Source organism: Dermacentor variabilis, chromosome 2 (genome assembly GCF_050947875.1).
Source record: "Dermacentor variabilis isolate Ectoservices chromosome 2, ASM5094787v1, whole genome shotgun sequence".
NCBI classification, from domain to species: Eukaryota; Metazoa; Arthropoda; class Arachnida; order Ixodida; family Ixodidae; genus Dermacentor; species Dermacentor variabilis.
In genome coordinates this window covers 254434526-254457933 of record NC_134569.1, presented here as the reverse complement: position 1 = coordinate 254457933, position 23408 = coordinate 254434526, and the positions used below count along the sequence as shown (strand labels likewise).

Sequence of the window (23408 nt, the reverse complement as noted above, 5' to 3'; positions counted from 1 at the left end):
GGTGCACAGTGATGTAATATTTGCCAGATTCGATCTTTAGAGCGCACTGTATGCGCTGTGCTTGTCAACTCAAAATGGCGAGACCTGGTGAGGGGCCTTTAGGAGTGGAATGCGATAGCATTAACAGGTCCCAGGAGTACTTCTCGCGCTACCCGGCAACGGCAGCTCATACAATCGTAATCTTTTCCTGGACACGCTGGCGGCGAGTGCTATGCACGAGGGCCAGCATTCGGGTTCTTATGATGTTGCAAGGAAGCGAGCGGGCGGCGCCACTCCTACTAAGACAAACCTCAAACAGCAGCGGAAAAAGGGATTTGTGTTTGAGCTTTCGCTAACAGAATTATGTTTTCTCTTATATTCAAATTACAGTCCGACGCTATCATATCCGTACGTTGTTCGTAAGCCATAGTTTACGGATTTTCTGACGCATTTTACTTTTAGAAATTTAGTTACTTCAGTAACGCCTATGTGCCACGCGGAGGGCTTGTCGAAGAAAATATGTGTCGCATGTCGCAGAAAATCCGGCGTCATATTTTCTGTGAAACGGATTGCGCCACGGGGCCCTTAAGGCTTTCGTGTTAGAACCGTGAACTACCATTGCACGATGTTAGAAACACAGGGTTTACCAGACCCTATGGAGGGCATAACGGGGTTCGTGAAACCTTTCCTAGGCACACAGACTAAAAGAAGCCTTCATATCGTGGTTTGGCATGTAAAACCCCATAATCTCATTAATTTGAATTTAAAAGAAGCCTAGCGCCAGGCCGGTAGACCACATTTAGCGATAGATTTCCAACAAACCGCTTCCCACAGTTCCGTCGGTCGCCAACGGTTGCGTTCATGTGTGAGGCACCTGAGACACCGATATAGAGTAAAATGGTGCGTGTGCCACGAACTGGTTTCGCATCGGTGGTTTTTCCCGCACCTATGAATTCACCTGGCTCCAGACACGAAGCAAGCAACGCGGTGCAAAAAATAAATAACTCACACCTGCGCGTTCACCAAGTTGAGGTGTTTCTTTTCATACTGGGAAATTATGTCCTGCCTCGTGCCTAAAGTCGTAGTTATGCCGCCTCCAACGTGTCAGTGCAGTAATCGCACGCCACACCATCTTTGACACCTGAAACCGGTCGAAGGCCCGCTCCCTACTTAATGCGCACTGACCGGGCAGCGGCAAAGGAGCCGGGATGCTAGTCGGGACGTTGGGGAATCGCGACGGATTTGCCATTGTGCACGTCTGCTGCAAAAGAGCTGCAGGGCTCCTACAGCCTATCCGGTTGGTCCAGAACGCCGGGCATGTAAACGCTTGTTGCAGCGGTGTGCGGTGTCTTGGTGTCTGTGTGTTGGCGTCTTGTTTGTGGTATCGCACGTCCCACTAAGTGGTGGCAAATCTAATCTGCGCGGTACCCTGGGCCACACTGCTTGGCCGTTGCTGTATCCATGGCACGTGCACATCTTCCAAATACGTCACTGGACTTCAGCTGCTGCGTTCGCCATCTACCTCACAAGAATCTCTACAAAAAGGTCACCGCTTCCCGTTGCTCGACACTTAGGTAGCAGTGGTTGCGACTGTGTGCAAGTACTGATCCTTGTGTCGCTCCATTCAGCTTCGTTCCCTTTTTGTGCACTTTTGTGCACTCGATTGCGTATAGCGTTTTTACCCGCTTCCACTGTTGCCTCTATTTAGTATTTTTTTTTGCATTGCTAAACTTTAGCATGCTGATTTGTGCTGAACTAACAAAGAAATTGCAGGCTCTTCGTGAGGACGTTGCTGAACTGAAAACTAGCCTAGTGGTGATTAATTGGATCTGTGAATGTGTAAAATACGACAATGAGGCACTGACCAAAGAACACAGACGAAAATAAGGAACTTAGTAAACAAATGTGTGATCTCGAACAATATTCGCGACTCAATAATGTTGAGCTGAAGGGCATCGCCGAGTCAAAAGTAGAAGACTGCCTGGCCGTGGTCCAAACTATTGGTCAGATGATTGGTTGCCGAATCGCCACTACAGATATAGACACTCCACACCGGGTACCAGCAAAAGATGGAAGGCATATTACTGCGCAATTCTGCTTGCGAAACAAGAAGCCTGAATTCACTAAAAAAGGAAGAATGGCACGGCTCTCTACCGCAGACACAGGGTTTGCCCAGAGCACAGGCCCCAAACCTGTGTATGCGAACGATCGCCTTATGCCAGAGCGAAAACGCCTTTTTGCGCCGGCACTTGCGCTTACAAGAGCACACCAGTGGAAGCACCTCTGGACCGATAATTGCACAATCAAAGCCCGGATGACCGAGGACAGCCGCGTGTTTCGAATTACATCTGTAGAATACCTTGGTATCTTCCGCTAGATTAGCTGTCGTTTCTCAGTTTAAACAGTCCTTAAACCATCATGGCTATGTACACATGCCAATAAACGGCAGATTTGTTACACGAATAGTCATTATCGCTTCCGAACCTAAGCATACGCAGGTTTAGAAAACACCATGACGGCGATCTGTTTGCGTTCTCTTCTTGACTCGATCATTTATTGTCTATCATATCTTTGTCTGAAACATGGTTATCTGGCAATGAAGGCAACTTGTATGGATTACCAGGTTATCATTCTGAATATTGTAATAGCGCATTGTATCGTGGTGATGGAAGTACCTTACTTGTAAACTTGTCCTTAGCATACACGCGCCGTCTTGATATCAGATTTGAAACTAATCCTTGTGGAGGTATTGGTCTTGAATTCACCCGTAGTGTTAAACCACAGTCGTAGCAGCAGCTCAGCTTCCACTTATCGTTCACCTTTATCTTAGTATCCAGAATACTGCAGTCAATTAAGCAACATCCTTAATAACTTCGCAATAAAAAACAAGAACATTGTTATATCTGGTGATATTACCATTAGGGTCATGAATTCTGATAGTGCATCATGTTTAGAGTGCATGCACTGTTTACACAGCTTTGTCTTTTCTTCGGACATTTCAGCTCCAACTAGCAATGATTTACTGAGCTTCAGTAGACTAATAGATCATATTACATTTCATTTATTTTCACCTTAAAGACCCGGGGGCATTACATCAGGGAGGGCTATAATCCTTGCGACAACGTTAGAACAAATGTACAGAGCAGTAAAGAAACCACAATAAACAAAAACAAGCTAGGAGCAATTGTGAAAAATGGGGAACATTGTGTTGGAGTAAGGTTGGGTAGGATTGGTAAATAAGAAATGTGGTTATTTACCGTTTCAATGGGACGATTTACGGTCAGTGCATGAGACGATATCTTCTGGGAGACTGTTCCAATGCGTTATTGTGTCAGGCCCACTTTTATTTTTATTATCTCCAATATTATATAGGATAACATTACAGGAGTGGTAGATTATGGTATTACGCACCATAATCCTATTGATTTCACCTTATGCTTTAAATATATACAGACTAATATTACAGTGAGAAAGCGGCGATTTACCTTCGTCGCATTTGTGCAGTTAATTAGTGCAGCGGACTGGACATCGGTGATTAAGCAGGATTGCGCAGAAAAAGTTTTTGCATCGTTCCCGGAAACAATAGTTACGTGCACAGAAAAAACTGCACCGCTCACACTACTGTAATGAAGTGCTTTCGTTCGCCCAGAAATCCATGATTTATTAACTCACTGTTAAACTCCACTGATAGAAAGAATAACCTTCATAAGAAATTAAAGTCGTAGTCTTTTAACGTTATATTAAAATCCTGATTTCAGAAATATTGCTCAACGTTATCTTCTTTATTAAAGCGTGCTAAGCGCAATTATGGATCATCATCATCATCATCATCATCATCATCATCATCATCAGCCTACTTTATGTCCACTGCAGGACGAAGGCCTCTCCCTGCGATCTCCAATCACCCATGTCCTGCGCCAACCGATTCCAACTAGCGCCCGCAAGTTTCCTTATTTCGTCGCACCACCTAGTCTTCAGCCGTCCCCGACTGCGTTTCCCTTCTTAATGTAAAAAACACAAGCAACACGACGCGCTGCTGGAAAATTATGAAATAGTCTCTGAACAAAAGTGATTGTTCAGAGCCCACAATTAAAATGAAGCAAGGCGACGAAATGTGCACTGAAACCCTTATAATATCGACACACGCATTCAGTGAGCATTTTTGCGCATCTACGGTCACGCAGCAGCCGGCGGGTCCCTTGCATGACGTACCTCGGTGTAGCCATTTCTTTTATCTGTATTCGACTACTGCAGATGAAATTTACCAGGTCATCACATCATTAAATACTAGAAGCGCTGCCTTAGACAACATTGGCCCTTGTAAAGTAAAATTAATTTCGCATGAAATATCGACAGTTTTGGCACCAACCATTAACAAACTGTTCTCTGCAGGTGTGTTTCCGAGTTGTCTTAAAGCTGGTAGAATAGTTTTCAAGAAAGGTGATCAGACTTCAGTAGGGTATGACAAGCAAATTTACATCCCTCCTTTTTTTTGGTGAAGTGATTGAAAAGCTATTCCACGCTTGATTAATACGCTAATTAAAGAAATTTAACCTTCTGTCTCCTCAGCAATTCGGATGTCGCCAAGGATATTCAACCGAACTTGCACTTATTACTTTAACAGAAGAAATCAAGCAAGCTATTGACATAGGTCTAATTGTGGGTTCTGTATTCATCAATCTTACGAAGGCGTTCGACACGATACACCATCGCATACTACTTGTTAAACTCGAATCATCCGGTATATCTGGTCTTCCACTAAACTTTATTGGAGGCTACTTGAGTAACCGACCTCAAATGGTACAGGTTAACGGCCATCTCTCATCATCGAAGCTAATCAACGTGGGAACTCCTCAGAGATTATTTTGAGGCCCACTTTTATTTTGGATGTTTATTAATGACCTACCCACTATTCTTGCTAAGACCAAGTGCATACTTTACGCTGACGACACGACCAACCTTACATCCAGTAAATCGATTGCCACACTGCAGTCTAACCTGAACACCGACCTAAACAATTTTACTTTATGGTGCCTTTGTAATCATCTGCAGATCGATTTCACTAATATCACATTTATGGTGTTCCATTCCCAGCGAAATTCAATCGACGTCCCACCTTCTGGTCGCCTTAGTGATTACGTCATGCAGTTTTCGAACGAACCGTGGTTCCTCGGCGTCATCTTAAATACTGAACTAAAATTTCATTGACACGCCCGATCACTTGTGAAAATAGTTGCATTTCGCATCCACATTATCGTCAAGAAAGGAACCTATTTTCCACCTCACATCGTACGATCTTTGTATTTTGCTTATATTCCTCGCCATCATTTGTAGTGTGTATCGTCATGGGCCAATACGTATTCTACGCATCCTGGACGTCTGCAGCGGCTTCAGAACCACGCTATGAGACTGATGACTTTCAGCCTATTTGATTTTTCTTGCAGGTCACTGTTTCCTAAACTTAACATTCTCCCGTTACAATTATTCCGTCAGAGACTATCCATAATTCCATATAGGCTTATCACACACGACCGCTTCGTTCAATGTATTGATCCCTAACACATTACTAACAAGAACTGTGCCCGGTTTTGCCTCCGCAACAATCTTCTTTTACGTGCCGTAAGGACGAATTACTGGAAGTTAACAGCCCTCTTCTCTGGCATAGCAATATCAAAATAAGATGATCAAACCTTTCAAAATAACATGATCACAGAACGTTCTTACATTCTCTGCGCGCACCAAGAAATATTTCATTCAGAAATTAGCCGACTGATATTAATCTCTGAATTAACTATATATATGTACGTCATTTTGCTGCATACCTTTTGTTCTTGTATAAATAAATATTGTTATTGATAATGAAACGAGTTCGGTCTCTCATGTCGGGTTGATTATTCATGTTAATATTCGTTGTTATTCTGCTTCTTCACAAGCTTTCGATTATTTTTCATGTTTTCTTCAATAATTAGCATTACCATTATGTATCCAATTTCCCCTCATAGATAATAAACTTACCTAATTATTATTACTATTGTTCAGATGGCCGTACTTGTTTGCTGTTTTTGTATCATAACCCTGTTTATGTAATCATAGGAGGTCCCCCAGCAGTTTCTTTTTTTCCAAACTGTGGGACCTCCTGCTGTAGTAGTATTAACGTCTAACTCCAGCATGACTATTGCAATAAACGTGACTTCACTTGAACCAGAGAGGCCGTAGGAGGAGGTCTTTAACGACGCCGCTGCAGAATTCGGCGACGCGGTGCAACATGCCTAGAGTGCGCGTAACAATAGCCCCGCACAGTCTGTGGGCAGAAGGGGGCTTTGAAGCAGGATGTGCCGCCTGAGTGCTTCGTTTTTTGCAAGTTAGGCGTTTTTATCATTATTCACGAAGAAAATGAAATGTAAATGTCAGCCGACGTGTTTGTGAGATGTGTGCTTCGGGGTGGCGTTGCGTCTGTCTGTCAACAGAAGCCACAGCAGAGGCCGAAGCGTATACATTGTCTAATGCGGTGAAGCACTGAGTTAACAAATAATAAAAAAATAGGTAGTTAATAGCCTTTGCTCAAGCCCACCCGCGTACTGACGCGGACGTCAGTGATTCGCAATGTCAGATCACCCGTACCGGTTTCCGTGTTTTAATCATTTGCTCTTCTCAACTCACCACACTTGTCGCACTTGAAGTGCGTACTTAACAGGCCATATTAAAAATAATATAGTTATTCATTTGTTTCTGGATCGGGAAACTAAGGCCTTGTAGGTAACAGCGTAGCTGGCAGATGTCTAATAAAGGGGAAAAAGCAAGACAACATACTTGTGTGAGCACGTTTTTAAACAGCTCAGTCAGTCAGCACTGGTATGTGACTCATGCAAATGCTTATTGTATGCTTGCGCCTTGTAAACCCATTCATCGCCATGTCCTTCCAGGATATTTCTAACCACGCGTAAATTGCACAATCCTGAACATCCGCTATAGCCCAACGTCTGGCACATGCATGCTTACACAAATATACAGAAGGATGTCCCAGACCATGTGGCTGAAAGGGGACCGCCTGTCAGAAAATGTATACATTAGAGCAAATACACAGCATCAAACAGCAATACAGCAGTTACTAAGTGAAGAATTATACAAAGTAAATGTAGCACAAACTTCAAGATACTATAAAGTCATCAGCTAGACGTAGAATTAAAACCCTAGTTTAAGGCACTCGCAACATAACAAACCAAAGATATTTATGAAGTCTAAAAATGAGAAAAAAACTAAATAAATTGGAAAAACGGAAAGGAAATGTGTAGGAGTGAAGTGAGTAGATTAGATATGTGGATTATTTTGGCTGTCTAGTAGAAAAAATCAATAGCTTAATCAGTTTTTTTTATTTTCGAAGTACGCTCACTGGTTATATAGGCCTAGATTGATCGTGCGCGCGTACTCCAATGTCTTCAGAAGTCTTCAGAATATAAAGTAAGCCGTGCGTTGTGTCTGTTGCAGTGATAGGCCTGTAAATAATTTAATTAAAACATAAGTGGTGCACGTTGTCAGTCATTGCAGGACTCATGCACCAAAGAGCGTGGATCGATTGCTCGCACCTGATGTCTGTGCTGCAAGTACGGCAAGGTTGGCATATTGCGACGGGTGACATTAACGTGCACCATCCCTTTGAGGTAGCACTGTGACGGATTCTCGTGGCAAAAGCTTTGTCGACTTTATCTGTAGTGAAGGACTAGATATACTCGATGAAAAATTTCCTACATTTACTCCTGGCAGGTTCTACAGCAGTTGTCTTGACCTAACGCATGTATCAAGGAGACTTCTGTCCTCAGCAAGCTGGTATCTGGAGACTGATGGTAGTGACCACCTCCCAACCTACGTTCAGTTTAGCTGGTTTCGCAGCGCAGTCTCAGGTTGCATCCGCCAAACAGACTAGACTTTATTTATTTAAGACTTCTGTCGATACCCGTTGTCAGAGCGTGACATCTCCCTCCGAAATACAGGTCATTATTGCATCTACCCTGTGAAATAAACCAAGACAAGACAGACCGAGGCACAGACCACCGGTCGACACACAATATGAGGCGCTTCGTGCAATCCGTCGCCGCACAGAACGACAATAAGGAAGAACAAAGTCACCGTCAGATCTTTCGAACAGTCGCCGAGCTCAATGACATGTTCTGCGACATCTCGGCAAATTTGACAGACCGCCTTTGAGGACATTCTGTAGATCTCTAGACCGAAGACAACCTCTGTCTAAGATCTGGTGGGTCACACGAAGTCCCCAGACAATTCCACAACAAAAACATCCACTCCCTGTCGTTGTTCTGCATCCATGCCGGACGGAACTGGAGGCAGCAGAGGACTACTGCAAACTTATTCAGGACAAGTATAATGCAGTGACTTCATGTCTTGTCATTATAGCGCCGCCGTCACCTGATGAGTGAATCGAAGTGCATTCTACGATGCAAGAGCTTGACGCGGCAGTTTCTGTTTCCCGACGCCATCGTGACACAAAAGCCCGACGTATCGTTTTAGCTTTTTATAATACTACGTGATAGTCAGGAAATCACCCAGGCAGTTGGGAATGCAGTCGCATAATAGCGTTGCTTAAACCGGAAAGTGCCCTAACGAAATTTTTTTCTGCAGACCTATCGCCACAGCCAATTGTGTCAGTAAAGTAATGGAAAAAATGGTCGTATCAAGGATGGAGTGTTTCTAGAAAGGAATAATTGCTTTCCTGATTTTATGAGTGAATTCATAAGAGGCTGTTCTTCCATTGATGGTGTTCCTAACATGGTCATCACTGTTGGAGAGGAAAAGAGTCGTCGCCAGTTAGTTGGAGCTGCTTTTCGTGATATTAAGGGTGCATACGTTAATGTACTTTATTATGCCATTCTTCATGAGCCGGGAGATTTAGACTTCGGTGGCTGGCTATGTGCATGCATTGTTACTTATCTCAGCGGCCTCCTCGTGTATATGTGCACAAGTGATGGCGACACCAGCCATTACAATATCCACCGAGGTGGTCCACAAGGGTGAGTTCTCAGTCCAACTCTCTTCATTGTTAGATTGACTGGCCTTGCATCTGAACTTGCTAAACCGGTGAAATTAAAATATGCGGACCACATACACATATGCGCATCCGTAGCCATCCGCCCGTCACCAAATGCGTGCTGGGTTTCAACATGCAGTGAGAATCATCGTCATTCATCAGCCCTTTTCCCCAGTGTAGAGTAGCAGGCAGGAGCAAGTTATAGCTCAGGCCGACATCTCTGCGTTTCTCGAAATAAATTTTCCATTGTCTCTCTTGCTCCCAGCAATGGCAGCAGTGTTACTATTGCGGTTACAAGCAAACACGCATGAATTGCGGGTGAAGCCTACCGTTTTTGGCTGATGCCAAAGGAAAAATCCGAAGCCCGTCCATCCTTGCCACTTTCACTAAGTAGCGCCTATCCTTGATGCGCGCCGCTGCTCCTTTATTCGTCGTATACACCCGTCGCACTTCCGCAATTTCAGCTTGTGTCGGGGACAACACGGTGAACATGATTTTTTTGCGCAGGGCAAGATGCTCGGTTTCGGCAACTACCGGCAGCTGCAAAGCGCCGGCATCGATTTCGTCTCGCTGCTCGAGGAGAAGTCGACCGACGGCGTGCTGGAGTCTCGCCGGAGCTCGCACGGCGTCGACCCATTCGATGGCAGACCCCTGGCCGAGGAGGTGTACAGCGCGCCCGTGGGCAGCGAGACGCTGGACGCCGGCTCGCCTGGCGCCTTCTACGAATCCAACTTATCTCTGGCCGGCTCGTACGACGATGCTCGCTCCGACATTTACCAGGTAAGAAAGGAACGAGGAATGTTGGAAACGTACTCTGAGCTCCGCGAGTCCTGTGCTTAACCAGACTACTTAATATGACGCCACAACAATACCTGCTTGAAAATTAGCAGTTTCTCCCCAAGGACGCAGCAGCGTGAGCAAGGTTTAGCGTTGCGCTTGGGCTCATCAGATGGAGTTCTACGTGGGCGGGACACGCGACACACGGCTGCTGGGCCCAGGCGTCCCACAACGTTGGCGCGACATGGTTATCGCAAAAAAAGAAAAGAACGCAGGGCAGAAAGCAGTAAGGAGCACTCAGCCTCTGTACCTCTAAAGGATCCAGTGTATCGCTATATCAAGCCAAGTCAAATAACACATTGCAAAACACATATAAACAAAGCAATATGAATAAAGAACAAATAACACATTGCAAAACCGCTACACGCGTTCGCAGTGCTCGCAGGCTATCCTTGGCCTCGGCAGCATGCGTGACCAAAGTGCCTTAGTTGCGGTGACCGTATTGTCGCATAACTAATCATTCGATAAGCCTACAGCCGTTGAATAGCGCATGCTCGTGATATATCGGGCATATAACCATGCAGTAATGTCAGTGATCTCGACAAGTTTGACACGCAATATCCAAAAGAGTCTTTACAGGCAGTTGGCAACCATGTATGCAGAACAATGCTCGAATAAACGTTTCAAAACCCTTTGATAAGGTTCGCCATAGACTGTTACGTTACAAACTGCACCAACTAAATCTGGCTAATAACATCTCACATTCGATTGCATGTTACCTCACTAAGAGATCATAATTTGTTGCTGCAAACGGCCATACTCCATCTTTTTGCAAAGTTCATTCCGGCGATCCGCAATGTTCTCTCTTAAGCGTCCTGTTATTTCCATTTATATTAATGACCTCTCATCAGTTATATCAACTAACATTCATCTCTTTGCCAACGGCCGTGTTATCTTCCGAGAAATTACGCACGATGACGACATTAAGGTATCGCAATCTGACCTTCACGCTATGTTTAACTGCTGCGCAAAATGGTTAATGGACCTAAATATTAAAAAGTGCAAAGCCATGCGTGTATCTAGAATTTCCACTCGCTCACCTCTTTATTATCTTAATAATATTACATACTTTGCATTCTGTTCACTATTACAAGTACGTAGGAGTTCAAATCACGACGAATCTACCTTTTTAACTATATATTGAGTGCATTATTAACAATGTTAACCGCATGCTTGGCTATTTACGTCGTAACTTTTCTACTGCTCCATGTGGCTTAAAGTTACAGCTTTATAAAACACTAATACCACCTAAACTGAAATATGCTACAGCCGTGTGGGACCCTAGCTGTTACAATCTATTAACTTCAATTGAACTTGTCCAGAATAACTCCCTTCGTTTTATATGGCCTAATTATAGCAGAACTGCGAGCGTCTCCACCATGGAAACATCCCTCGCACTTCCTTCTTTATCATCTCTCAGAAAATTTTCTCGTTTAACACTGTTTCACAAGATGTATCACCATTTTTTCCTACGTGACCAACTACGCCTTCGCCCACCGTACATACCTCGTCGCATCTATCATCATCATAAAGCAGGTGTTCTATTATGCAACACAAAGACCTTCTTGAACTCCTTTTTCCCTTGTACGTCAAAGACGGGGAACAAATTTCCCGTTGACATTGTTACTCTTCATGATAATCACATATTCCATGGTGCATTAGCTGACATTATAAAATTGCGAGCTTTATTGGTACGAACTGTACTGACTGTTTTTTGTTGAACTATTTTTAGTATTACAACCCACTCCCCTCTGTAATGCCAATTGACCATGAGGGTAAAATAAATAAATAAAAATGTAAGCACCTGTTTCAATCATGCCCGTCTAAGCCAGTCGATCCTTACCCTTCAAGGCACGGTGAAAGGGCTCGTCTATTCGTGCGCTGAACAGGCTGCCATGAGTTTTTATCCGTTATTACACACTCACCACGCGATCAACTCCAGCAGACCGACTTGTCAGTGACTTATTCCACAGCGATCATTTTAAAATGTGGCAGAAATTCTAACCAGGGTTCTGCAATACGTTTCATCCGGTGACGGTACTCCGACGTGATGCTATGGGAGAGCTTAATATAGCGCCCACAGTGGACACAACGTGGCGCTGACGTAAGTAGTAAGATCAGGCCAACCGAGAAGTAGAACGAGAAGACCACGGAGGCGCTTTTGTGCGTGACGGGGTACATTTTAGGGACAGTGTACCAGCTCCGATTGGACTTCGGTTGCAGAGATTAACATAAAGAATTGATTGATTGCGTTAGAAGCGATAATAATGAGTTCACTAAATCGGGCGAGATGATAATAGTAGGAGATATGAATGCGCCTATGGAGAATTTAGACGAATATACAAATTACAATAGTTCTCTAGTGCTTTATCTGTGTGATGAACAGAACCTTGGAGTAAGTAACGGGGCGAATAAGTGTCATGGATAGGTAAGAAGGCAATGCGGAAACAGGCACTCATGCATCGACTACGCCTTAGTCTCAGAAATGGTCTAGGAAGAGCGAAACCAAATGGTCCAGGGGAAACACGGGAGAGGCGGGAAATAGAAAATCATGACAAAGAGCAAAACGAGAACAAGGTAAAAGCAGGAGCCAACATTTCGACAAGTAAACGTGACCTTTTCAAGGTGACATATGCTCTCCTCGGAGCAGTATATATAAGTACGGCTCTTCTAGTCCTTGGCTCGCCCACTCGCCACCCCATCTCCCCTTCAGAAGAACCGTGCCTATGTATACTGTCCGAAGAGAACATATGTCGCCTTAAAAGAAAGAAGTCCACTTGTGGAAACATTGGCTCCTGCTTTTACTTTGTTCTCATTTCGCTCATAGACCAAATGATAATAGATAAACTTGGAAAAGATAGCATGTGTAGCGATCAGAAACGGTTAACTTCAACATTTGTGATGCAATGCAATGCTAATGCAAAAGACGAACCAATTGCATCACACTTACAAAAAATATTGAAAAGAAAGCAACAGAGATCACAAAAAAAAAACATAGAGAAGAAACTAGAGGCATTTCTTACAACAGGCTGGGAATACAAGAAACTGGTATACGTTACGTAGCAGGAGATAAAACAGACACAGCAAAAAAATATATTGGAAAGACGAAACCACGTAAGTGGTGGAACAACGATTTAAAGCAAGCTATAGAAGAGCGTAAACAGGTTTCTAAGGATCCTGGAGAAGGCAAAAAGTTGGGCATACATAAAAAGGTGCTCTTTAGATGAACCAAATACCGAGGAAAGAAAAGGGCGAGGAATGAGTTCGTGCAAAAGATAATTGAATGCACAGGTGAACGTTGTGTGCATAAGATTCGGAAAAGAGACAAGAAGACAAGGAGTCTGCAACCATGTAAGAGCACTCGGAACTCCAACTGAAAAATTGGCAGTGGCTTAGCTCGGCTACGCCAGGATATACATAGCAAAAGCTAAGGCATATCATGGTTAGCCTTGGTTAATCTTGATTGCAAGTCCAGGTTTCTCTGGTTGTCCTGCTGTGTTGCGGCGTTTACCCAGTCGTTCGGCGCTCTGTTCGTTTGCTTCCTGGGCGATTCATTTCCTCTTCATCTCGTTCCGATAGCGATTCCAGGCCTCTTCCTGCTTCTCAGAATTGTCGCCGTCCATACAGCCACCTCAACTTTGGTTGTGGCGCACGCGAGCTCTCGTTTTCAATCCTCTGACATGTTATCAGGCATGCGACGCAGCTGGCGAAGCGAGCGGAGGCGAACGCAACGACGAGGAACGCGGTGTGACGTCATGTGTCTCCTCGGAGCACGGCCACGGGAAATCGCAAGCTCGCGGCCAGTAAACCGTTTGCTTTAAAATTTCTAGACTGCTATAAGGGACGAAGACGGTAAAATCTTCGATGGAGACGATGCTCTGCGGTACATCCAAGACGTTGTTACGGATAACTTCGGCGCAAATGAAGGCGTAGTTCAGACTCGGACAGATCAAGCAACAATAGATAAGCGTGAGAGATCCAAATTCAGAATAGAAATTCTTTACTAGAAATCAGAAGGAAATACCCGCAATAACACGGCTGCAGGACCTGATGAAATTCTAATACAGCTAATCACGATCCTCAGACCAAAGAGCAAGGTACCGCCGACTAATGCCATTGAACCAGTGACTGAACCGAAGAAAATTGCGGTTGGATGGCATGAAGCAAGATGAGCCTCATGTACATAGGCCAATTTAATAAAGACGGGCTCGTACGGGCTAGTTACAGTAACGTTGGTGATATATAGAATGGCAATGGAAACCATAAAATTAAACCTCTACAAGTAGGTACAAACATGACGTACTGGGTGAACTACAGGATGAGTTCAAACCAGTGAGGCTCTTAGAGAATATTGTGCTTGTTGTAACTCAGTGCACAAATGTTTCAGCAGCTCAGAATAGACCTTTATGAATACTGCAGTGGTAGCTATGATAGCGGATGAAAAAATCTGTACCGCATGCCTGGCGCCCATCTTTTCCGTGTTTTCTTGCGTGCACTCACCTTGATCCACTGTTGACGCAGCTCGAGAGCAGGGATTTTGTAGAACGAAACACCTGAGTGTTTCTTTCTCGCACATCACGTGCACATAGGTACACAGCAGTACCGCATCATGAAAACAGTTCATCAGAAACACCAAGGTCGACAAGTAGATGCTTCTCGTACACAGCAACCACCGCAAAACAAAAAGCGCGAAGCCTTAGCTTATGGAACCACGTTGCTAAACGCGTACTCGGACGGTCGGAACAGCCGCAAGCGCAGTGTCGGCCAGCGAAATCAAGCGAATGGGAGAAGGTGACAGGAGAGGGCTTGCAGGGTCAGCTACCTCCTTCCTGACGGGCATCTAAACAATAGAGCAGGCGCTGTCCGGTGACATTTTTACAATTGATAATAGGTACAGCGGCGCGTGGCGTTTCTCGAGGCGCTCGACGTGTCTGCGCAGGCGCAAATAAAAGCTGGTGCGAGAGAGACAATCTGGGGGCCTTTGCTCCTTGAATAGAGAGTTTTAGGTAAGGGAACGCAAGCTGCTAGCGTCCCCGAACCTAAAACTCTCTAACATTTGGCCCGGCCTAGGGGCTATGGTGGAGAAGCTTCTTAGTGCGTGTTGTATGCGTTTGTCCCTAGGCTTGCTGGCATTGCGAAGTGGGGTCGAGATTAAGCTCGGACGCTGGCTGCCGGTGTGGTGAAAAAGGTGAACCATTGCGCACTGACGCCCCATTTGGTGATCGCTGTGCCTAAAGACACGCCGGTCAGACTTTCTCGCGCTTGCGGCGCTGGTGGTGAGTCAGTCATACCGGATTATAACTTTGTCGCACCTTACAGCACCCTTCCTTAACTTAAGAAAGAGAGAGAAAAAAGACCTCACTGATTTTTCCGCGGGAGCATAGGGGCCGTAGTAGAGGCTGGGCCTGCTCTCCTGTACTTTTCAGGAGCATTTTGGAGTGGTCCCCTTTTAGTCCCCTTTGTTCCCCTTAGCAAACACGCTTTAAAGCGATTGCATGATTTCACGCCATGAGGATTATTGTCTTTGCGTCTCGTCCACATTAGGTAAGGTTAGCTTAGGTTTAAATTAGGTTAACGTTACGTTGCGCTAGGTTAGCGTAAAAGCACTCAGGATGCCGTGCCGTATTCTCACAGCAGTTACGTCGTGAATATTATTGTCTTTTTCTCGCGGCCTCGTTAGATTTGCTTAACGGAAGGTTAGGTTAGCGTAAAATGCGTTAGGGGGGCGCGGCGTATCCTCATAGCGGTCTCAGCAACTCGCGTTCAAGTACGGTTCCTAACGCTCTCTGCCTTCTAGCTAGACTTTCAATATATGCGGACCGGCCTCCTCCACGGCCCCTACTGCTCCCACAGAAACTACTGCGATGCTGTCATCTCTTTCACCGCGCCGTCAGCCAGCGTCGGGGCGTAAACAAACTCGACCCCCTCCTCAGAAATGCCGGCAGGTCTAGAGATAAACGCATAAAACACGCGCTAAGAAACTCCTCCGGACTGCCTAGGCAAAATCATATACTCAAGGAGCAAAAGCCCTCACTTTCTTTCGCTCGCACCAGCTCTTGCTCGCGCATGCGCCCAAACGTCCGGCGTGTCCACAAGCGCCAAGCTCCGCTGTACTTACTAGCAATCGTAAAGTCCAGTCCCGGGGGCGACTTTTCAATTTTCATACCGTAATCCTGCAAACTTTTGCCCTTTAAACTTTGTGCGTACGAGTAGTTGAGATTATGGCTTATTTTTATAAGCACATACTTTATCATGACCCACATACCCGCCGGGGCTGCTTAGTGGCTATGGTGTTGGGCTGCTAAGCACGATGTCGCGGGATCGAATCCCGGCCACAGCGGCCGCATTTCGATGGGGGCGAAATGCGAAAACGCCCATGTACATATATTTAGGTTATGTTAAAAAAACGCCGGTGGTCCAAAGTTCCGGAGTCCCCGGATACGGCGTGCCTCATAATTAGAGTGTGGTTTTGGCACGTAAAGGCGCATAATTTAATTTTTTTACTCTATCATGATTGTAATAAAACTGTACTTAGTATCCTCACAACACAGACTCCATTTTGTTTATCGCACTTCTTCTTTATTCTCTTGTCTCCCACTCCCCCTTGTCTTGTTTCAACATTTATTTGCCAGCCGTCATAGGATTGCTTTATTCCCTCCAGGGATGACACTTGAATATATTCCCAATGGCAGCGGATCCCATGATGTCATTGGGACCAATGTACCATATGATCTTTAATTGTCCTTGTTGACTTGCTGTCTTTATCACACGAAATGGTCCTTTATAGGCCGTGTTCTGGCTTGACCCTCTTTTTACAAGTACCATGTCGCCGACGTCGAGTGTTGGTAACGTTTGATTTTGCCTCTTGTCGAAATTTCTCTTCATTCTGTCAGAATACCTTGGTCTACTATCTTCAGTTCTTGCTGCTTCTGTGAGCTTTATATTATTGTCAATGCCAATGCTTATATCAGCAGGCAGATAAGGTGGTCTCCCAGTTGCAGCGAATAGAGGAGTGCCTCCCAGGGCACTTGTATACGAGCGCTTGTGGCGGACTACTGCCGCTTCCAAACAACATTTCCAACCACCTGGGAATGCTGGATACATGCTAATGTATCCTTTGATGTCCCTGATTGCCCTTTCAGCTTGCCCATTTGCTGAGGGATGATGGGGCGCAGAGAACCATAACTTGATGTTACGCTTTTCAGCCCATTCCTGTAGCCGACGACTTCGGAAAGCAGGTCCATTGTCTGAGACACTGACGTTTACATTGTCAAGCATTTTCCTGTTCAAAAAGGAAATTACGCTGTCAGCATCTTCTTTACCAGGTCTTGCTTCAATCATCCTGGTGCACTCATCAATGCACAACAGGAAGCCTTGTGTCTTCTTAACTCCTTCAGACTTTTTTCGGAGTTCCGAGAAGTCTAGATGAATGACTTCAAATGGTGTATTAGAGTATTGTGGTATAGCCATTTTTTTCGTCGGTTTAAATTTTACTTTGTTTATCTGACATTTATGACGTGATGAAACATATTCTTTTGTTTCTTGCTTCATACGAGGCCACGAGAAACTTTTTGTCAATTTCATGTAGGTTCTCCAAAAGCCATCATGGCCTCCTGATTCGGGGCTATCTTGGTACATTTCTAATATTTTTGTAACCAAGGAAGTAGGAACGACAGCTCGCCCATATTTAGTACGTTGCAAAACGTCGGTTCCTTCTCATATCCTTGCATCATCTGCCTCTTCAAGATTGTCTGGAAGCATAACGGCTAATCGCGACATTGCGTCTGCGTGTTTCAGAAGCTCCCGGGTGGTGAGCTACTTCTAAATCAAATTACTGCAGTTCACCCACCCAACGGGCTATCTTTCCTTTCAGTTCGGCCATCTTCAATATGTACGTTAGCGCTTCATGGTCTGTGTGTAGCTTGAACTTTGCACCGTCCAAATATTAACGGAAGTAGCGGGCGGCTTTTAAAATGGCGAGAGCTTCTTTTTCTGTTCTGGTATAGTTCGATTCAGTTTTGTTTGGTGGTCGTGATGAGTCTCTCTGATATAAGGCTACTCCCGTTCCATAGTGAGAAGCATCGGTATTTAATTCGAAGGGCAGCGCAAAGTGTGGTAAGCACAAGACAGGATCAGAAGAAATTATTCGGACCAATTGTCGGTAGGCGTCATCACATTCTTCTGTCCAGCAAAAGGGAACATCCTTCTGGGTCAGTCTTGCCAGACAGCGACTTTTGAGAGCATAATCTTGATTGAATGCTCTGAAATTGTCCACCAAGCCGAGAAAGAATGCGACGCGAGTGTACATCGTATGGCTTTACTAGTTTTGCTATGCGAGCTATCGATTCTTCTTTCGTATTATTCGTTGATCCGTCCAAAACTCTGCCTAGAAATGTCACCTTAGTTTTGAAGAACTCACTCTTCTTGAAATTAACTTTTTAGCTTAGCATCAGATAACGCTGCCAGAATATGACCCAGGTGTTCCTCCTACAATTTTTCACTTGTACAGTAGATGATAATGTCGTCCACGTAAACATTGCAGAAGCGTCGAATGTAGGGATTCAAAGCTCTGTTCATCATCTTTTGAAACCAGCTAGGTGAGCTTTTCCACCCAAAAAGAAGGCGATTATATTCGTATATTCCAAATGAAGTCGTAAATGCGTTGTATTGCTTGGTGTCTTCTTGCAGTGGCACTTGCCAGAAGCCCTTGCCCACGTCTATGCGAGAAAAACAGGTACAGCCTCCAGTTTCATTGACGATGGTGTCAATCCTTGGCATTGGAAGTGGAATCAACAGGGTTTGGTTATTTACTGCTCTCTAATCCGTACACAGCCGCCAGCTGCTCTCTTGCTTTGGAGCAACGGTGACAGGTGAAGCGAAGGGGGACACCGACAGGCGAATTACATTAGCATCTAACATATTTTGTAGCTCTTCGTTTATCCACGCGTTCTTTTCTCTTGTCTTGTATGTTTTTTTTATCACAACTGTTTTGTCGGACAGGTGAAATGGCACTTCGAACTTTGTTGTTGCCGGTGGATATCCTCGCAAACATACCAGTTCATAGTAAAGTTGAGGAATTACATTGCCTTTCTTCAGCATCCGTAGGCGGCCTTCTTTTTGTCCCTAATCTGTTTGATCAGCCTCTTGATCAACAGACACCGTATCGTCCCAATAAATATTTAGTCTCAACAACTTCATGTCCGGACGAGATAGGAGAAAGTCGTACTCCACAATTTCTAAAACTAACGGAACCACTTCGGTCTCTTTAGAATGGTACTTTACTTTCAGGCGTGCCCACTCACAATACTCTCTCTTCCTTCCATCATACCCACGCACAAGAACTGATCTCCCTTGGCATACATCTTGCGGGTTTGGGTTGCTTTTCTTAAGAATGGATACAGAAGCTCCGCTGTCTATAAGTGCTCTTGTACGTGGTCCATTAACCTCAATTCCTATATGTAATAAACTCGCAGAAATCAAAGAAACAGTCTCCTTTTTGTCATAGGGTCAGACTGAGAACCCTCATTTATTAGTATTTTGTTCAATCTAAGCAAACTGCGTTTCTCAGACTCTCTTTCCGCGGCATGCAACGAACGATGGTGACTTCTCTCTTGGTAACCATTCTGTGGTAACTGTTCATGAAACTCTCCGTTTCTAGATTCTTCTGCCCCTCGGACATCCCAAAGCGGCTTTGTCGGTCTCTCCGTTCAATGGCAGGCGATCACTTGTAGTGACTCCAGCAAAGCCTCCATAGTTTTTGGTGCTGCAGCTTGAATTTTTCGTTGCATTTCCCGAGGTAGGTCATGCATTATGACCGTTATAAAGGATTTAAATGGAACTTCCGGCTCTGCAAGTTGAAGTAGTCGATGCTTTTCGAAGAAATACTCGAGCACTGCTCCAGACCTCCAGGTATAGCTTGATCCCATCGCTCAAGCGGACTGCCATAGAATGACAAGATGAAGCTCTCCTTCCACGTACTCCATGCATCACACTGATGTTACGTGATACGTAGATTGTACCATTTTCTTGCGATGCCATTTAGAAAAGCAGCATATGCTTCACTCTTCTTGCATCTGTGTCCCAGCCGTTTTGTCGACAGGCGTATTCAAAGGACGCAATCCAAGCTTCTGGATTCCGCGACAAACCATCAAAGGGTTCAGGTTCCGCAACCTTTGTAGGAACGCTTTCTTTGAGGCTCAGAGCCGAGACAAGAGTCTGAAGCATTTCATTTTGCTGTAAAACTTGCTTTTGTTGGAGTTGAATCGCCTGAAGCATAACGGAGAGATCTTAATGGTAAGTTGACTCCGATACGACTGACATCTCTGCTTGTGATAGCACAAGGCGGTTTAAAAGGGAGACTTGAAGGTTTATCGTCACGAACCCTTTTTCTAAGAGTTCGTCCGAAGACACTGAAGCCTTCTGCAGAACGATAGACACGCGCTCACCTGTCGTCACGACGACGGGGAGATCGACTGGCGGTTCTCCAGGGAGCACGTACTTCGTGAACGCGAGGCAGTCTTTCGCTGGCTTGGATTGTATACAGCCGACTGCACCAGAATATGTAAAAGTGTACTTCTTAGATCATGCTGAGTGCCTTGAGTCGAAGCACTGAATTCTAAGAATTCGTAATTCAGTTATCTTGAAAAATAAATACTGTTTTAATCGTTACTTTGCTCCGAAGTTTTCTGCATGCTAACTGAAACCGTTATTAACCGTTATGGATCTTTCGTTCCGGAGCAGAACCGGAATAGAGCTTTTTTAAGTGAAAAAAAACTAATAACAGAGAAAGACAATAAAGTTTAATGAAAACTGGCAGAAAACTTCGGCTCAAAGTAACGATTAAAACAGTATTTATTTTTCAAGATAACTGATTTATGAATTCTTAGAATTAGGTTCTTTCACCCAAGGCACTCAGCATGATCTAAGAAGCAGCCCGTCACCGAGTGTACTCGCCGAAATACGAGACCGCTGTTCCGATAAAGCGCAAATAAAACTTCGGTAACAAAGCCTTGTACCCGTAGAAAAAGAAATTATTAAGCTCTTCAGCGTGCGAACCTTTGCTTTTGTGCTATGCCGATCTGCTAGTGCACCGAGTGCCAGGCTTAGATTAGCAGAGTGCTCGAGCGGCTATCGCTTGCTGGCTGAGTTACCCGCTGATGCAGGGACCTGAGGGACTCGCCAATCCTGAGGGTGCCTGACGTCGACTGTTTCGGACCTTCCGCTTGAACCGAAAACCGCCCAAAAATATTTCGGTTTAACTCCGAAACAAAAAAAGCCAAATAGCGTGTCGGTTACGTTTTCGTTCCGGTCAAAAATATTGTTTTGTTTCGTTTTTTTTTTTGTTCCGTTCTGACACACTGTCTTGAGCTCGGGCCGCCTCTCGGTCACACGATCGTGAACAGCCGAAGCTGATCCTCGAGATCGGAGCTGGAAGTATTTTGCCCGACTCTTATAGAAAAGTGCTTCGGCAACAGCGAGGCGTGAACAAAAGTTAGCTCAGAGCATGGCTCAATAAATTCGAATAACGCCGGGAGTAAACCGGAAAACAAATCCTTGGGTTCATTGTAGCAATAAATAGTGTGCAGATCCAAGTGTGGGTGTGAAGTATTACTACAATTGTTTACGCAGATCTTGAGGCCAGTTATGCGCTGGTTGAATGTGGCGGAAGTAACTTTAAAGCCGGAAATACGTGGTGAGACTTCGACACCATTTTCACCATCTATAAGATATTTACAGAACATCATCAAACGTTCTTGCGATATTTTTAGCTACTTTCCGCTCACAAAAAGTTTGGGTTTCCCTATTTTTGGGCTACATTTTGAGATCATTTGGCTATATTTTGTTGTGGCCATCTGGCAACCCTGGTGCCAAGTGGAGAAAGGGGGTTTATGGGCTAAAAGACGCGCATCGCAAGCTGTTCGTCGCGCTGTAAAAAGGTCGGTTATTATCACAAGCTTTGTGGCTTAAAACCTTGTCGATGTTTTTACTAGTTTGCGTACGCCTTACCCGCAAAATCAGCCTTTATTGAGCTGAGGAATTTGTAATCGGTGCGGACGATGTCAACAAGGCCGGCCCCGATCCCAAGGGATGCGCGTGCACTCTTCGGGAAGCGTGACTGTTCTCACCGGCGAGCTTACAGCGCGAAAAAAGCATTTGATTTTCACGTCGTTGTGCGTAGCATTGGGCTTATGTACGTAGTTAATTTATCATCGCTTGGCTGTAGCTAAATTTCCCTGTTGCGCGCTCGCCAATTTTATAATTATTGTTCAGCGCCCTAAGAACTGAAGTCTGCAAAATAAACGAACAAGTTTATTGGCAATTGTATATACAATTAGGCTACGGTGGCAAGTGAATACTTTTTTCAAGGCTTCAGTCCAACGGAGGAAGAGAGCTGCCCTACTCCCTTCGGGTGCCGTCGGCCGTCCCAAGGCGGCCGCGTGCGGTGGGGCGCGCATGGGCGGGGGGAGGGTCGCGCGGTTGCAGGGAGTTGCCAGGAACTTTGCTTCTGCCTACCTCCCGCGGGGATGATTTAATCTTTCAGTTAAATCACCGTGGGAGGACAGGCCCATATAGAAAGCACAGTCGCGCGTGCTTGGAAAATGAGCAGTTCTCGACTCAACGTTATTGACTAATAATAATATGAACCAGTTGAAATATATATATATACATATATATATATATATATATATATATTTATATATATATACACACACAATGGTTCACACGACAGTACTTTTCAGACGACATCGAAATACTGTTTCGTACATGCTAATCCAGCATTCTTATCAACATTGTAACAAGGAAGAAGAAACGGGTGCACTTCAGCTTGAACACGTATAAAAATATATTCGTTGCAAGCATAATTCGTTTGACAATGACGCATCGGTCACCATGTGGTTCTCAGAACCACTCTTTATCCAGTCAAATAAAGAAATGAAATAATGAAATAAACAAAGAATAAACGACGCGTCTCAAGTTACCCGTAAATCCGCATGCGTTTTGAGCGACTGCCGCCATTCAGTTTGATGGAAGATCTCCCTCGTCTGCGGCAACCACGATGCGCAGCTCTCTGTCGAAAGCCAGGTTCGTGTGCGCACGGCGTCCGCGCACTTCATTCGTGCAGATGGGCCCGGGACGCGGCTGGCGCCGTTTGGCCGCCACCTTTCGCATTGTGTGACCGCGAGCAATCGAGAATGTGAAATGAGCTTAACAGACGTTGTCTTTTTTTTTGTTCTTTCCCACTAAAAATGAAAAAGTTTTACATATAGGTTAACGTATACTTTGCGACTTACTTTTCTTGCGTCGCCTAGCAACAAGCTAGCGGTTCCCCAGACGAGCCAGACGCTTTCGCCACGCGACCCGAGGACCCGCACGCTCGAGAGTGGCCGCACAGAGCGAGAGAATCGGCCGCGCGGCGCTGCTAAAGAAAAAAACAAAACCGGCATAGTACACCAATTAGTAAGGTTCCCCCGCGAGCGCAGTATCTCCCTCTTGATGGGCTGTAGCTTAACCCTACAACTTTCTCCCACGATAATCGAAGCGTTTTTATTAC

General features: G+C 44.9%; 1 protein-coding gene across 2 annotated transcripts in view; it reads left to right on the top strand.

Moving 5' to 3' along the window:
* Nucleotides 1-23408, top strand: part of LOC142573242 (ATP-binding cassette subfamily C member 4-like) — a 495730-nt gene that overhangs the window by 258290 nt on the left and 214032 nt on the right. For both annotated transcript variants that reach the window (XM_075682847.1, XM_075682846.1), the window contains one exon: nucleotides 9527-9799. In XM_075682847.1, the coding sequence (XP_075538962.1) occupies nucleotides 9527-9799 (273 nt within the window). The remainder of the gene's footprint in view (nucleotides 1-9526; nucleotides 9800-23408) is intronic.